At 55.2% G+C, this 15526-nt stretch overlaps 1 protein-coding gene across 1 annotated transcript in view; it reads left to right on the top strand.

The window, feature by feature from the left end:
* The first annotated feature begins 8521 nt into the window (after window positions 1-8521).
* SATB2 (SATB homeobox 2) overlaps window positions 8522-15526 on the top strand; it is a 133686-nt gene continuing 126681 nt past the window's right edge. The window contains exons 1-2 of the mRNA XM_050899841.1: window positions 8522-8570; window positions 9141-9359. Of these exons, the coding sequence (XP_050755798.1) occupies window positions 9191-9359 (169 nt within the window). The 5' untranslated portion in view covers window positions 8522-8570; window positions 9141-9190. The remainder of the gene's footprint in view (window positions 8571-9140; window positions 9360-15526) is intronic.

Here is a 15526-nt window from a genome sequence, read left to right as displayed (position 1 = left end):
AGGCCCCCGCTGCCCCGGCATCTGCCGGGGAGGCATCTGCCTCGTTCCGCCGCGCCGGGAAGCCACGTCCAGGTTGGAGGGCGCCGCCTCTGCGAGGCTACCGGGGCTGCCCCGGGCGGCGGGCCACCCTTGAACCTGCTGGGAGCGGGCGGGCAGCCCCAGACCCGGGGGGGGGAGGGAGGGGGGTGTCCTTTCGCGGGCCAAGTACCAACCCTGGCTCCGAAAGTTCTTTGTAAGTGTTTGCGCATATAGGCAGGCAAAGTTTTGAGGCCACGGGAAAAGACGATAGGATTGTTTGCAGGAGGAAAAGCGACAGGATTTGGTCTTTTCCCGCCCCAGTGCGCCCTGCGCGTCCCCTCTGCGGAGAGCGCCCTGCTGAGCCCCGTTGGTAACAGCACAGGGCTTGCGAAAGCCTCAAAGGGCTGAGCGTTACCCGGTCAGCCTCTTGCAGCTTTCCAGCTGCGGTGACTTCGCCAGGCACAGGGACAAGCCCGGTTCGTGGCGCGGCCGGGGAGGCTCTGAGCTGCCTGCCGTGTGCTGGAGCTGGGCTGTGGGATGTTTGCTGCTCGTGTGTGTTAGGGTGCGTTGCCTCGATCAGTTCAACGGCGTTTTCAGCCTTTACAGTTCAATAAAACCTCTGTTGTTTATCTTCACTCGAAATCCCCTGCACTGTCTGCCCCTTTTCTCTGAGCAGATCCGCAGCCTTCAGTTATTTGCACAGAAAACTATAAATCCCCAGCCCGGTCCCGCCAGCCCGGGCACCCCAGCTGCCGGCTGGGCTCGGCTCTGTCACTGGCTGACCTGCCCTTGGCTTCAGCGGAGCGGCGGGGAGCAAGGGCAGGAGGTGGGGGCCGGCAGCGGGTGCTCGTGCGGTCCCGCCACGGCTGTGCTCCCTGAGCACCATTTCGCGTGGAAGGAGCCGGCGGGAGCTGCTGCCGTGTGCCGCAGAGCGGAGGGTTCTCCGTACGCGTTTGCTGGTGGTTTAATTGACACGGGCGGTTTGCGTGCAAAGATCGAGCTGTCTGTTAAGAGGCAAAGCCTGGATTTAGGAGCAAAATGGCACCCTGCTCTGCACAGAATTCAGTCGCTAATGAGCCGCGCCGTCCTGGGGAGCGAGCGCGGCGGTGACGGCGGGGCTGGGGCTGAGCGCTGCTCCCCGGGAAGCTCCCGGGGAGGGCGCTCGGAAGCGGCTTCGTCCTCCCGGCTCTGCAGGGGTCTCTGCTCCCGTCTGGTCTCCGCCGGCCGCAGGAACTTGGAGACAGTTTGGGAGGCGGTGGTGTCCAACGTGGGCGGATGATGCTGTGCTTCCAGGTCGGAGCCGGGCGGGGGAGAAGGGCTGATATTTTGCTAATTTACGTAAATCGTTGCAATTAAAACGATTCACGCCTCGGGGTACGAGTCCTCAGCCCTGCACGCTCGGCATGTCCTGCTGAGCTCCGCCGTCTCTCGCCCCCACCCCGAGCGAGAGGGCAGGTGGAGGGAAGAGCGGGCTCCCCCGGCACCCCGCGCCCCGCAAACACCTTTGGGGTGAAAAGGCAGGCGCCGGGATGGCTCCGGGGCCAAGGCGGGCGTCTCGCCGCTGCAGCCCCCTCCCTCATTCGTTCATGCCGCAACTCGGGCAGTGTGCGACAGGCGGGACGCTCGTTTCCCCGCGCAGCGCCGCTCGGCGCGGCCACCTCGGGGTGGGAGCGGGGGTCGCCGCTCGGCCCGGGGCAAACGGCACTGGAGTGGCCTTGGGCTGCTGCGAAGGAGTAGCCGCAGCTGGTGCTCGGGTGGTGGGGCTCATCTCAGTAACTGTTAGTCACTTGTTTCTTGAATCTAGGGAATTTTCCTTAATCGCAACGAAGGTGGCGAAACGCTCCCTTCATTTCCAGCTATGAGCTGCTAATTTGAAGGAGAAGAGCCGCAGGGCACAGGCGGTTCGGTCTGTGCTCTCTACTCCTGACAGTTTACAAATCTAAACAGATCTATTTTAGAGAAGCCGTACAAAACCGAAGAGTCTCGCAAGTCTGTTCAGGTGAGGCGGGTCGATGAGCGTGAAATCTCACGGAGGAAATCCCTTGCGGCTCGCACTGCAGCATGTGGTTGCGGGAAAACGCAAACCTGCGGCCAGGGGAACAGCCAAGAGCTGGAGACGAGTGTAGGGAAGCTGCGGATCTCAGTGAGGAGCCGGAGGGCAGGAGGGAGCTTGGCGGGACCCCGGCAGCGGCCGGCTCAGCCCCGCACCAGGCGGCCCGCTGGCCCGGCCCGCCGGCGAGCCCCACTCCCTGCGCCCGCCTCGGCCGGGGCTGCGCTGCCTTCTGGGCACCGAAATACGTGGTAATAACAGCTCCGGCCGAGTCTTTCCCTTCCCTGTATACCTCTGGCTGTAGAGTTTTCCTCTATTGTCCGCAGCTCCTTCTCCATATGTCTAACGATAGCGGCAAAAGACTTACTAATAAAATCAGTGAGGGGAAGGATGAAGGCGAGGGTAGGGTCTGCAGAGATACTGCTGTCCCGAAACCGTTTAGTCGGAGCTCGGGCGCCGCAAAGACGCGTTTGGTTTTGTTTTGGCTTTTTTTTTTCTTTTTCAATTGGCACAGCACGAACGAGCCGCGTGGACCCCGAAGGGGCCGGAGGCGGCCGGCGGTGCGCAGGGGAGGCAGAGCCGGCTCCCGCGGGGCCGGGGCGCTGTGTGGCGGAGCCGGGGGGCTCACCAGGCGCCCCGGCGGCCGCCGCGCTCCCCGTCCGGGCAGCTGCCCGCTTGGGCTGCCGGCGGGAAAGCAGCGGCGTGCGGCTGGGAAACGGCGATGGCCCACCCCGTGCTCCCGCGGGCGCTGTCGGCTGGAGCCAGAGCTCTCCCCTCGAAGTGCTGCGGGCCGGGCTGGGCTCCTCCCGCCGTTGGGATCAGGGACATTTTCATTTCGTTTTAGCTTCACCTCCTAAACCTGGCGCCGAGCGAGGGATCGCGGTAGTGCGGAGCGGCTCCTACAGCGGCAGGGTTAGACGGCTCGTCCCCGACGGCGAGAGCTCGATGGAGGGGCCGCTCCGCAGAGGCGCTGGGGGAGGCCGGCTCCTCGGCTGCGCAGCGCCTTTCCCGGTCCGCGGGGGGAGCGCGAAAAAAGTGCAGCCGGGCAGGAGGTCAGCCCCCACGCGCTGCCCGCCGCGGGTTTTCCCGGGCCGGCCTCTCTGCCCGGGCCGCGGGCGAGGACAGCGGCGCTGCGGGTGCCGGAGTCTCGACGGCATGTGGCGCGGCGGGCGAGGCGGCAGGGCGGAGCGGCGCCGCCGGGGCGAGGGCGCAGCGGAGGGCGGCGGGGCCGGCGCAGCCCGCGCCGCGCAGGAGGGGCCCGGCAGGCCCCCGCGGCAGGTGCTGCTCGCCCTGCCCGGCCGCACCGGACCGCCGGGGCCGCGGGCGGGCGGGAGCAGCGGCCGCCTCGGGCTGCGCCGGCGCCGGTGCCCGCGCGATGGCGCTGTGCGAAGGGGAAGACACCGGGAAGGGTCGGGCGGGTGGTCCGGTCCCGGCCCCGAGGAGCGGCCGCGGGCTCGGGTCCCGCCGCGATGGCGGCCGCTGGGAAGGGAGCCCGGGCCGAGCGGGAGCGGGGAGACGGGAGCCCTCGCCTGCGGGAGACCGCCCTCCCCTTCCCGAGCCCGCCTGCCCCGGCGCCTCGGCGGTGCCTGCTGCGGCCGCCGCCCCCGCGGGGACTCGGCGCTGCCCCGCCGGGGCCGCGGGGACACCCCGCTCCCATCCCGCCGACCGCTGCGCCGTCGCGGTAGCCCCGGGCCTCCTCGCTTCGAGGTGGTGCTCGCGGGCGGCGGGCCGGCGCCCCCCGGGACCCAGGTGTGCGGCGGCCGGGGAGCCCCGGCCTCGGCCCAGGCCGCAGCGCTCCGCCGCGTCGCGGGGGGCCCAGCCCGGCCGAGCCCCGCGGTGGGGCTGTCGTCCCGCGGACGCCGTGGCCTCTGGGAGGCACTGGGCGGAAGGGGAGAAAGAAGGAGGCGAGGAGAGCGCCCGGGACCCCGGCGGCGGATCCGGTGGACCCTGTCGGGCACGGCGGCCGGCTTTCGGGCGCAGCTGCGCGGGGCGAGGGCGGCCCCGGCCCCGGCCCGGGGGGCAGCGCCGTGCGGCATCGCGGGCAGCGGAGGCGCGGGAGCCCCCGGCAGCCCCAGCTGCAGCCGTCCGCCTCTGAAGCCTGTGCAGGCAGGGAGCTGCGATCGCTTCCATGCGTTTTGGCTTTAAAAGCCAAATGTTAATGAAAACCAAACCTTTCCAAGGAGGTGTTTTTGTTCGTTTGTTTTGTTCAAAAATTTTTTGGCAATCAACCACTTGAGGCGTCCATAAACTTCAGTAACGGGGAGCGCTGGGGACTCGGAGCACACCCACTCCTGCTCTCACCAGAGTGCGAAAGCAGAAAATTCTCGTACTGGAGTTCGTGTTAGAAAAAGAAAAGGAGGTTATTAATAATAATAGTAATAAAAATCAGTTCTTTTTATAGCGAGATTGAGGACGGATGGGGGAAAGCGATGGGAAATAATCGCCCTTTTTTCCAGTGGAAATAAGGACAACATGTGAAAATCATGCACTGGGGGGAAAAAAAAAAGCATTAGTAATTTGAAACAGAAAGAAAAGGCTTTTATTGAGAAAAATATGTAAAAGAAACATCAGCATCGTGTATCATAAAATTTGTCTAAATTAAATGATGTTTACAAAACAGAAGTTACCAACCAGCAAAATTTATACGCACTCGGTTCGGTTTCCCCTTAGTTTTGCTAGTTTTGCTTCCGCGTCGAAATTTTAAAATGATTACCGCTCCCGATTTCAAAGTTAAAAGAGTATTTTCTGTAAACGTTCGGTTTATAAATACAGGAATAAACACCTATTTGGCGATCCTGATATTCCAGTGAACGCGCAAATAAGAAACCAGCTGCCGGTGGGGAAAAAAAACGAACGCGAGAGAAAGGTGCAGGGGATTAATTGCAAATAAAGCAATCGCTACATATATATTTAAATGTATTTAATTGTATGCATTATTCAAATGCCCTTCTGACTAGTTTAATAATTTAGAATCGATAGTTTTCCTAAAAACTTTATAAAATATTTACACTTAATAAAATATTAATCGATTAACAAGCCAGTCATACTCTTATAGGAGCTTTACTAAAGTCCTGTAATCGCGCTGTCGCCACACGTCTCCGCTGTTAAGGAAAGGATCACTGACAAAATGTAAATGAAGATCTTCAGACGGTGGTGTTTATAAAATAGCTCATTAATGGGCTTGGATTGAATCTCTCCATCCATCCACATCATCAGATATAATAATAGTAACGAATCAGACAGGGAAGATCCTGGCTAAACCATTGGCATTTTTTTTTTCCAGAAGTACTGAAGTCCTAAATCACCAATTCTTCTAACTTTCTGGCCATTGATCCGCGGGAATTCGTAGTTCAACATCAAAGGTAAGAACAAAACATTATTCAATTATTCGATAGCTGGTGGAAAAGGTTAACTTCCATGTAAGAGCTGCTGCTGAGCTTTATCAGATTTAGGGGGAAAAAGGGAGAAAAGTTAGATCGGCTTATTTAAAAAGAAAAACGAGAGTTCTCCAAACTTTGAGGCTCCTTTGTGAAAGGGACGGCAGGAGACCTGGCTGGCGGCAGCCGCTGCGCTCTCTCCTCCTCCGCAGCCTGCGCGTTCCCGGCACCGGCGCTCGCTCCTCCGACAGCTCCCGGAGCCCCGGCCCTGGCGGCGGCCCCCGCGCCCCCGGCCTTCCGCTGTCCCCCGCATCTTTTCTGGCTCCCCCGAACTTCAGCCGGCGATGGGACCCGGCTCCCACCCCCGTTCACGGCTTGCTGTCCCGGGGCAAGGCTGGCACCGCGTCCGGACTTCGGCGGTGGGTCCCCGTGCCCCTTCCGAGGAGGGGAGAGACACTAGTGCTTCGGCCGAGGCGGGGGAAGCCGCACTCGGCGCTGCTTTTCGGGGCCGGGCCGGGCCGGGGGTCGGACGTGGAGCGAAGCGATTATTTCTCTTACCCTGCCCGGGGATCCGCTGCTTCTCCCGGCACCGCTTCCAGGGGCGGCCCGGAGCCCACCGGGAGACCCGAGCGCTCGGCGGGCGGGCGGGCGGGCTGTCACTGCCGCTCGGAGGGAAGGATTGGGGCAGCGGGGCCAGCGGCGGCCGAGCTCCCGCGGGGGACCTACCATTCAAATCCCAGGGCAGCACCGGCGGGGCTGGCCGCACCGGGACGGCTGCGTGCAGGCTCGGGGCTACCGCTGCTGCCCACCCTACCCTCCTCTCCCCGGGCGTTTACGGGGCGGACGCAAACCTGCCGCCAGGGCTGCCCGGTGGCGGTGATGCTCCCGCCGCGTCCCGGTCCCGCCGTGCCCGGGGCGGGGGGGGCTCTCCGCTCTCCCCCCCCCCCCCGCGCCCCCCGTAGCCCCCTCTTTTTTTTTTTTTGACCCTCCGGCGCCACCGTAAAAGGCAGAGCTCTTAAGGGGGCACGGCGGGGAGGGCGGCGCCCTGCAGGGACCCAGGGGCGGACGGGCGGCGGGGGAGGAGGGGGGGGCGGCGGGCACCTCGGTGCCCGCCGCCCCCCCCCTCCTCCCCCGCCGCCCGTCCACCGCCCGCCCCCCGTGCCGGAGGGGATTTCCTCGGTCCACCTTAACGCGGGGCTCGTTCCGCCGCCGGGCGGGCGGGGAGGGCTCGGCGGCGCGGGGCCGCCGGCTCATTCCCCTGCGCCCCCCGGGCCGGGCAGGGGGGGCGCTGCGAGCCCTCGGGGCGCGCCGCCGGGCATGGCCCCACGGGGGGGGGACGCGCCGGCTCCGCCGCCGGTCCCGGGGAGCGGCGCGGGTGCACCTTGCACCCGAGGGAGAGGTGACTGCCTGTCAGGCGACCGCTGGCGTCCCCGGGACCGGCGAGGGGCCCGATGCCGCCCGGCTGCGACTTCCCCGCTGGAGCCTTCCCCTCCCCGCCGGCTGCACTTAGCGCTGTCATGCCCTACCCGGAGCTCCGCTATTAAATAATTTAGCGGCGGCAGCAGCAGCGCTTCCCTGCCCGCTTGTCACCTCCTCCCGGCGCCCGCCATCAATTATTCAGGGCCAGCCCGGTAACTGCCTGGAGCCGGGCGCGGAGAGGAGGGCGACGGCGGGGCCCTACCTGGGGCCGGGCCGGGCCACTCGCCCGCTCTCGGCGCCCCGGAGGAAGCGCGACCGGCCCTCGGGGCGGCAGCCCCCGCCGCACCGCGAAAAGTTATTGCCGCCTCGCCCCGGCGGGGAGAGGTTGCGGGAGGGCCCCCGCCGTCGCTCGGCTCCCCGGGGCGGGGGGCGGGTGGCAGGAGTCGGCGAGGCCGCACCGGCTGCGTCGGACCGACCCGGGCGCCTGGACTGGATGCCGGTGGCAGCTTTGCTCCTCCTCGGTCGGTCCGGTCTCCCCAACTCCGGCTTCCCCTCTGTCGTTCCCCCTCTCTTCCCCTTCTTCTCCCGGCTCCTCCTCCTCTCCTTCCCCCTCGGCCCTCCCCCAGCCCGACTGCCCCTGTCCTTGCGCCCTTCTGTCCTGGGTCTCTCCTGTCACCACCGCCGCCTCGTCGTGCCGCGCTTCCCCTTCCCCACTCAGCCCTCCCTCCGTGCGGCACCGCGCTCCCTTTTCGTGTGCGAGATGTATTATTTATTTATTGGCGTTTAATTTCCTGCCAGGTGGGTCTCTGCCTCCCACCCCTGCGCGCAGCGGGGCCGGCCGGGCTGGCGCTGGGGCTGGGGCTGCGCGGGGCGGGCCGGGCCGGGAGGAGGTGGGCTGCTGCGCGCCCGTCTGCGCCCGATCCCGAGATAGCACCGAGACTTGATTTTTGCGGGGGGGCGGGGAGGGGGAGGGGTGTCGGAGGCGAGGAGGGGTGGCGATGTTTGGGATGCTCAGCCCTGGGACGGGAACGCCGCGCAGACAGACAGGCAGACACACACACACACAGAGGCGCGCACACACACACCAAACCCGAAACCAAGGACAACCCCAAAAAGGACTCACTCTGCCTCGATGACTCAACGCAACTAATAACCGTTTCTCCGCTCTCTGTGGCGAGTCCCTCCTGCCGCTGCTGTCGCTGGCAGAGGAGGGAGCGATTGAAAGTGACACACCGGGGGCCGCCGCCGCCGCTTCCCCGCGCCGCCAGGCACCCGCCGCCGCCGCGGAGCCCGGGAGAGCGGCGCTCCCTCCTCTTCTCCTCCCCCCGTCTCCCCCGGTATTGATTTTCTCCGCCGAAGGTGTGAGAAGTCGGCTCCCTCTCCCCTCTCCTCCGCGCCGCAGCCGGCGGCCCCGCGGCTCCCCGCCCCCTCGCCCCGACCTCCCCGCTCCGCTCCGCTCGCCACCCGGGACCCTCCGGGAAGGGGCTCTGGCCCCTGCCGCCCCGCGCAGCGCGGGCAGCCGCCCCGGCCCCGCCGCCTCGGCACCCCCGGAGGAGGGCAAGGAGGGGGCTGGGGGTGGGGGGAAGGAGTAGACCGGGAGAAAGCGGCGTGAGAGGAGGAAACAAGAAAACTTTCCACCCTGGATTCTCTACTTCTGATCCATGGACAGAGCCCAACTCAGCCAACTTACAGACAGGCTATAAGCAGTAAGTACAGCGGCAGCTCCCGGGAGCCGCTCGCCAGAGGCTTCCTCGGCAGCAGCCGGCTACTCCGTGGCTGCACAGCTGGCCGGCGCGGGGGGGCCGTGCCAGCGGGGCCGCCCGGACTGGCAGCCTCTTCCCCGCGGCCCCCGGGGGCGGGCCGGGGCTGAGGCCGGACCCGGGGCGCAGCACCTGGCTGCGGCGGGCGGGTGGGCTGCCTGCCGGCCTGCCCGGCGCGATGGGGACCGGGGCGCAGCGCTGCCTGCCCCCGCCCGCGGCAGGTTGGGGCCGGGCGGCGGGACCCACGTCTCCGCGGCGGGCCCGCGGGCCGCGCCGGTAAGGCGGCCGGGCCGGGCCGGGCCGGGACCGTCGGGGCCGAACCGCTCGCTTTTAACCGGGCTGGCTCCGGCGGCGGGAGCGGGGCGGCATCGCGCCCGGCCGGCGCTCACCCGGCTTCACTGGGCTGAGCCGCCCGGGGGACGCGCCGCGGGGGCGCGGGCGGGCGAGCGGGGCCCGGTACCGGGCGGCGGCGCGGGCCGGCGGCAGCTGAAGCGCCCCTTGTTTCTCTCGCCCTAGGTCCGTGCTCCTTCTACTGCGACCTGCCAGCGGGAGCCGCGTCTCCGAGCATGGAGCGGAGGAGTGAGAGCCCCTGCCTGCGGGACAGCCCCGACAGAGGCAGCGGCAGCCCCGATGTCAAAGGGCCCCCCCCCGGGAAGGTGGCCAGGCTGGAGCAGAACGGCAGCCCCATGGGCACCCGCGGGAGGCCCAACGGCGCCGTCACCAAGCCCGTGGGAGGTAACCGTGCGGCCGCGCTCACGGCGGCACCGCCGGCCGGCCCGGCCCGGCCCGGCCCGGCTCGGCTCGGCGGCCCCGCTGGCCGGGGCGCGCAGAGCGGCGTGCCCGGGGTGGCATTTGGCGGGCGAGTCGGCACCGTGCGCGGAGGTGCCGGCAGGTTCGTGTGGCAGCTGGCGGGCTGCTGCCCGCTTTCCTGGAAAGCGTTTAGCTGCTCAGCACCGCTGCGGTGTTAGGGGTCCGTGGAAGGACTTCTGCCGAGCTCTGCGGCGTGCAGAACTCGCTCGTTAGAAGGCCGCCTTCCTAAAGAGGCTACCCCTAGGCCCGGGCTCTAGCTAGGCGGCTCACAGAAGGCCAGGCCTAATCCTGCTGGGGGGTAACCGGGGGAGAGCTGGGCCCTGCACTCGGTGCTTTTTGCATGAGAACTGGCGGATCGCCGCCGGGGCAGCCCGCGGGCATCCCCCCTGCATCGCCGGCGGCTCCCGGAGGGCACGGCAGCGACGGGCAGCGGGCCTGGGCAGCGCCAACAAAAGAGGGCATCGCCTCCAGGTTAGGTACAGGCAGCCTGGCTGCATTCACGGATGCAGGTGACATGAATTAGGTGTGTTACACCCGCCGTCACAGCTCTGAGAATGGGGTCTCCAGGGTGGAAAAAATGGCAGCGTTTGTGTTTTCATTTAGGGATTTTTCTTTTCTTCCTGTAAATAGCATTTTGTAGCAGTTGTTGTAAAAGAGGACGGGGTAAAACGCATGCAAGGTTCAGCGCTTTCAGCAAAATTATTGAGCATTAGTTTTGCAGCATTCCTGCAATTCTCTAGAATACTTCAACTTCCGTACTTACTTTACTATCTAGTTGCTGGTCAGTTTTGTGTTTAGAGCATGTTTAAGTGACACGCGTGGTTGCTTTTGTTTTCCTTTTCTTCCAAGCAGCTAAACTTCCCAGTCACTTCTTCTAAATGCTCTCTTTTTTTCATCTTAAGTCTGATGCTGTCGCGTTTAACACAGTGCAGCCTCGTGTTAGGAAAAATATATTTAAAATCTTGAAATTAGGCAGATGTTACGACCAAAATAATGCGGGACAGGCCACAAATAACTTTACCTTTTTTAAAAACCATCTCTCTGTATTTGTGTTTTAAAATGTGCAGAGTGGTAACACACAAATGTAGTTGTTTATACACAAAGAGTTTGTGTAAATGGCATTTCAAGAGATACTTTGATACGGTCGTCACATGACTCTCTATTACGTGAGGTTTATTTAGCGATTTTACCATTAGATGCTTGTTTTAGACCTCTTTGGCTCAATAGGCATCCTAATTGCTGAAGTTTGCTAAGGGGCTGCAGATTTTATTTTATTTTAAAAACGTAGGATTCATTTATATACCTAATGAAGGGTAAGAGATCTCACTAGTTTTTTATGTTTCTTGGATGACTATATGTCTGTTTTTTAAACCTCTTCTCCGTGTTCTTCTAATGTACGGAAAAAGAAGAAACAGCTTTGCAGTGACAGACTTGTAGTACTATGCCACTTACAAATTGGTGGAGAAATAATTTGTTTAATAATTGTAAAAATTAACTAGTTAATCATATAAAAAGTAATATATGTAGTTTTGCATGCCTTTCTCAAGACTGAGGAATTATAGCTGCTTGATTTTAAAGACAATGTTAGAACTGGAGCTAAAATCTTTTTCCTTAGGGCATTTATAGAAATATACTTTAAAGGAATGCTACTTTAAATGTTTTGGAATATATATGTTGATTTCTAATTGCAGTTGTGTTAGCCAAGAGAAATTTACTGGCTTTTATAGTTATATCAGTGGTTCAGCTTGAATCTGGCCTGTTAAGTTATGGAAGATTTCTTCCACTTAAGACAAAGACTCTCATTTCTGAAAGCAAACTTTTAAGAGCTTACATTTTCATTCATTACTCTTCAGCTTATTTATAAAGTTGGTATAGACTGGAGTGTAAAAGTGTGGGGGAATAGGAAATGCAGGAGTAATTTTTTTTTTGTTCTTAGCTGGTGCTCTTTAAACAGTCTCAATCTCTTTGGTTTTAGGCAATTCATAATAAAGTTTCTTCATTACTCCTTATTGATACTGAAAGCAAGAAGAAAATTATTCTTGTCTGAATACTTACCTAGGTTCTGTAATACTCAATACTAAATTAGTTAAGGCAGATTTTTTTAATAAGATAATGGTGCTGTTTAAAATTGATTTCATTTTTTTTTTCCTCCTGGAAATGCTCTCAAGATAAATCAACATAGCTCATTTCCAGATATTTTTTCCTGTGTTCTTTTTCAAGTTTGATCTTTAAGAACCTGTGTGACCAAGTGATCTTTTTCTGAATGCAGATTGCACCGTTTCGGGTATTTCTGGAAGTCTGTATCTTTGCAGTGGTTGCTGTGGTGTTAGTAATTTTTTCACTTGAGTTGTGAAATGCAGCTGTAGACGTTCGCGGAAAGGCTTACTTTCAATATACAGGCAAATTAGTATAAAACTTCTCTTCAAATAAATATTAATAAAGGCTCTTTTAGTATTGTTCCTAGTGTTTGATAAAAAGGAAACTATTGAAAGTCATATTGAAATGACATCTAAGGCTTCAGTTGTCAGTCTTTCAGTTTATTCTTATTTTTTAAGCTTTAAAAAGCACTAATATTTATTGAATGTGAACTTCATTTGGGAAAAAAAATTGAAATACTTTACTGGAAACTAGAGACCATTTTAGTTTTTGTTTTTTTTTTTTTTAATTCTTTAAAGTATATCTAAAGGTTTTGAAAGCAAAGACAGATACTAGCAATTCTTTTTTTGATCTCGTTTTGGGCCTTAGGTATGTAAATGCTGAAATTCCTTCCTACTTGTCAAGTGGCTTTTTGGTGTAATAATATCTGTTTCTGAACTTAATCCCTGAGAACAGAGCAATAAGCTCTCAACTAACTGGTGCTATGATGAGACTGATGACCTTTGGTAACAAGTTTTATAATCGTAGTGTTTGCTACAATTATTTTTCCAGTGACTTCCCTGAGAAATAGAGAAATATTATAGTGCTGTAGGTGTTTTTAGCTTTCTCTCTAGCTTTATTAGTGAAAAAGTGTTTTAAAATAAGCTTTTGTAGTGCAGACAGAAAATCAATTGTTCTCATGAGAAATTTTGCCTTATGACTCTCCTTTTTTTTATTCCTAACCTGAATGTACTTAATTCAAAGGGCCATTACAGCAGCTATAATAAACTAGTGAAGGTCACTAAAAAGCTAAATGGGGTCTTAAAGGTTGTGTTTAATAGGGGATTTTAAAGTTTTGGTACTGTTTACGATGTTGTTAGCGTCAGTCCAATGTGTTTAGAGTCCAGTTTTGGTTTGCTGACTAACCCAGTGCTTTCTAAAATGTTTCAGCAGTTATCTAACCAGTCTGTTTTAAAACCTGTATGTAATAAATAACAAGTGCTCAGATATTCTGGAGAGGCAGGTTTTATAAAGGTCCCTGGGAAAAAAAGGCTAATATCACTTTAAAAAACATATGAAGCCTGGGAGAGAGTTTAGAGCAAGCAAGAGCACTATGGTGTTGACAGCTTTATATCCCTGTTGGGTAACATTCACTTACTAGAATTGGCGTCTCCTCTCAGTTAGTAATTCACTCCATAAGGATTAAAAAAAAGGGATGATTAATGGCTAGGGAACTTATATTTACAAAATTGTTGATTGCAATTCATGAACCTGTTTGTGTATGAGCGGATGTGCATATATATATATATATATGCGCGTTGATTTTGAAGAGCATAGAAAATAAGCATCAAAAGCCTCTGAATGCAACTTAAAATGCCAGTATGCAGAATGAGTTGTTCTGAAGTTTGTTTTTGCTGAAATAGAAATGTAGCACCAAAATATAGCCAAGGGAACACATTCAAATTTGGAGCTGGAAATGATTGCAAAAAATTTGCTGGTTAGATTAGTTTGATGCAGTGTGATAGTAATACTTTCTTATTCATTTAACTGTTAAAATGTGTGATTTAATTTACAGAATATTAATGGAGGGGAAAACTTTCATACAATTCAAACTAAATCGTATGATCGGGATGTTAATCAGTAGCTGTGGTTACCGTGCTTGTACAAAGTCGGATGTACCAGAAATGTGGATGCAGTGACTCTTCAGAGCGCCGCTGCTAATTGCTGTAAGCTCCGTAAAGTTCTGATGTATCACGGTCTTGTCTGCTTAGGTGTAGTTAGAAATCTGTTTTAATGTATCTCTGGGGCAACAGAAATGCTAACTGAGGATGGTTAAAGAGTTGTTTGTCAAAATCCATTCTAAATATTTCTGCAAAAATGTCATAGGGTTTGTGCTACCTTTTATATCTTTTACAAAGATTTAAAGTACTTTACTGGAGAGAAAATCTACTTCTGTGCAGACGGAAGAGTACAGCTTGATCAAATTTGCTCCTCCGTTCTAAACGGTTAGTTAACATTAAGCTCTAAATGGCATCCTGAATGGCGTAAGGAAGCACGTTTCACTTGTCCTTACGAATTGAGTAAAGTGAAAGGTTAAGTTTTAGATAGTCTTCCTGCCTAGATCCTAGATGAAGAATATCTTCCTGCTGCCTGAAAGAAGTAAGTAGCTATTTGAAAGAATTGAATGCATTGAGATACAGAAGCATGAAAGCCGCAAATCCTTGTTAGTTCAGGAACCAGCAGTATGTGAATATATTTTATGTTTTGTCTGTTGCAGAATAGTTGGGAAATGTTGCCTTGTACTTTGATATAATTCAGTAGGGATTATGAGGAAATGTAAATTCTTGGATTTTACGCGTTTCTGATACATAATGAGGAAGAGACCTCTAATTCAACAGGAACAGTAAGAAAAGCAAGACAGTGATTTCTTTTTCACGGCCGATGGTTAAAAATGAGTTTCTGGTCTTTTTGCTGATTTCCACCCCCCACCCCCCTTTTCCAATCAGATTATGTCATGTAAATAGAATAAACAGAGCAGTCACTCCTGAAGGGTCATGCAGTGTATCAGCTGTATTTTTGCTGAGGTAGAAAAATAGTCTGTCTTTATGTGTTTTCAGTACTTGGTCTGTTATTAAAATAAAGACACAGTTGGTTAAAATATATGTGCAATTGAACATACGCATTAAACAGAATATAGGGTATCCACCCATTCGGTGACCTAGGCATAATTTGATGTTTAGAGTAATTTTGGAACTCTAAGTTGCATCTGCAGAAAGCCACTGACAATTTTGAATTCAAGATTTAAGATTAGCTGTAGTAAGATTTTATTTTTTCCCACAACAGTTCTTAAGTGTTTCAAGTCATCTCCCTGCTTCCTCCCCACCCCATACCCATGGCCACGTTGGTTAATTGGATGCTATTATTCTTATCATGAACCAAAGGAAAGAAGAAGAAACCAGCATCTTTGAAAAAGTCAATGTTAATTCTTCCCCCTCCCCTTTATAAATTGGGTCCTGCCTTTTCTTATTTTCACTGGGACAGAACAGGGTATATTTACTGTCCATTATTATAGGGTGACTGTTTGAAAACTCCTGTTAAGGTGAGTCTGTCAGTGACTCCCCAGAATTGTTTTTATGCCTGAAGAAGATGGCAAAATCATATTAAAAACTATAAAGATGCCAGTGAGGAAACGTATTTTCAAGAAATTAAATAGCGACATATTTATCACTCAGAATTTAGATGAAGGATTCGGACATTGAAGGAAGAAAAACAGTATTAAACTTTTATTGTTATGAATAAACACTTAAAGGTGAGGTTTAAAGATTCCTTTCCTAAATACTTAATTTTTGGGGATCTTTATATTCTACTTAAACTATTCTACTGTACTGAATATTTTATCTAGGTTTAAAAGTAGAAAAATCCTGGCATAGTGTAATTGTAATCAAGTCATCATTTCAACAGACAGCTATGTCACATTTAAAATTTCTAGTTTGTAGCACAGACTTTCAGATGGTATCAGTTACTTTAAAATACCTTTAAAAGTATTTGAGTTTAATACTCTTCATGGAGATGCTAGTCTGAATATTTATTTTTGCAGTTACTTTCTATTATTGCTGTTTTCCTTAAACCTGTCTGTGTGGAATGGGGAGGAAAAGGGCCACAAGTGTGATTTGGAGCTTAAGTAAAATACTTGGACCAGTAAGATTTTTGTCACTCCCATTGACACAGAAGACGGT

Source organism: Gymnogyps californianus, chromosome 7 (genome assembly GCF_018139145.2).
Source record: "Gymnogyps californianus isolate 813 chromosome 7, ASM1813914v2, whole genome shotgun sequence".
Lineage (NCBI taxonomy): Eukaryota > Metazoa > Chordata > Aves > Accipitriformes > Cathartidae > Gymnogyps > Gymnogyps californianus.
The sequence above is the reverse complement of the archived record's forward strand: the minus strand, read 5'-3'. Positions and strand labels throughout refer to the sequence as shown.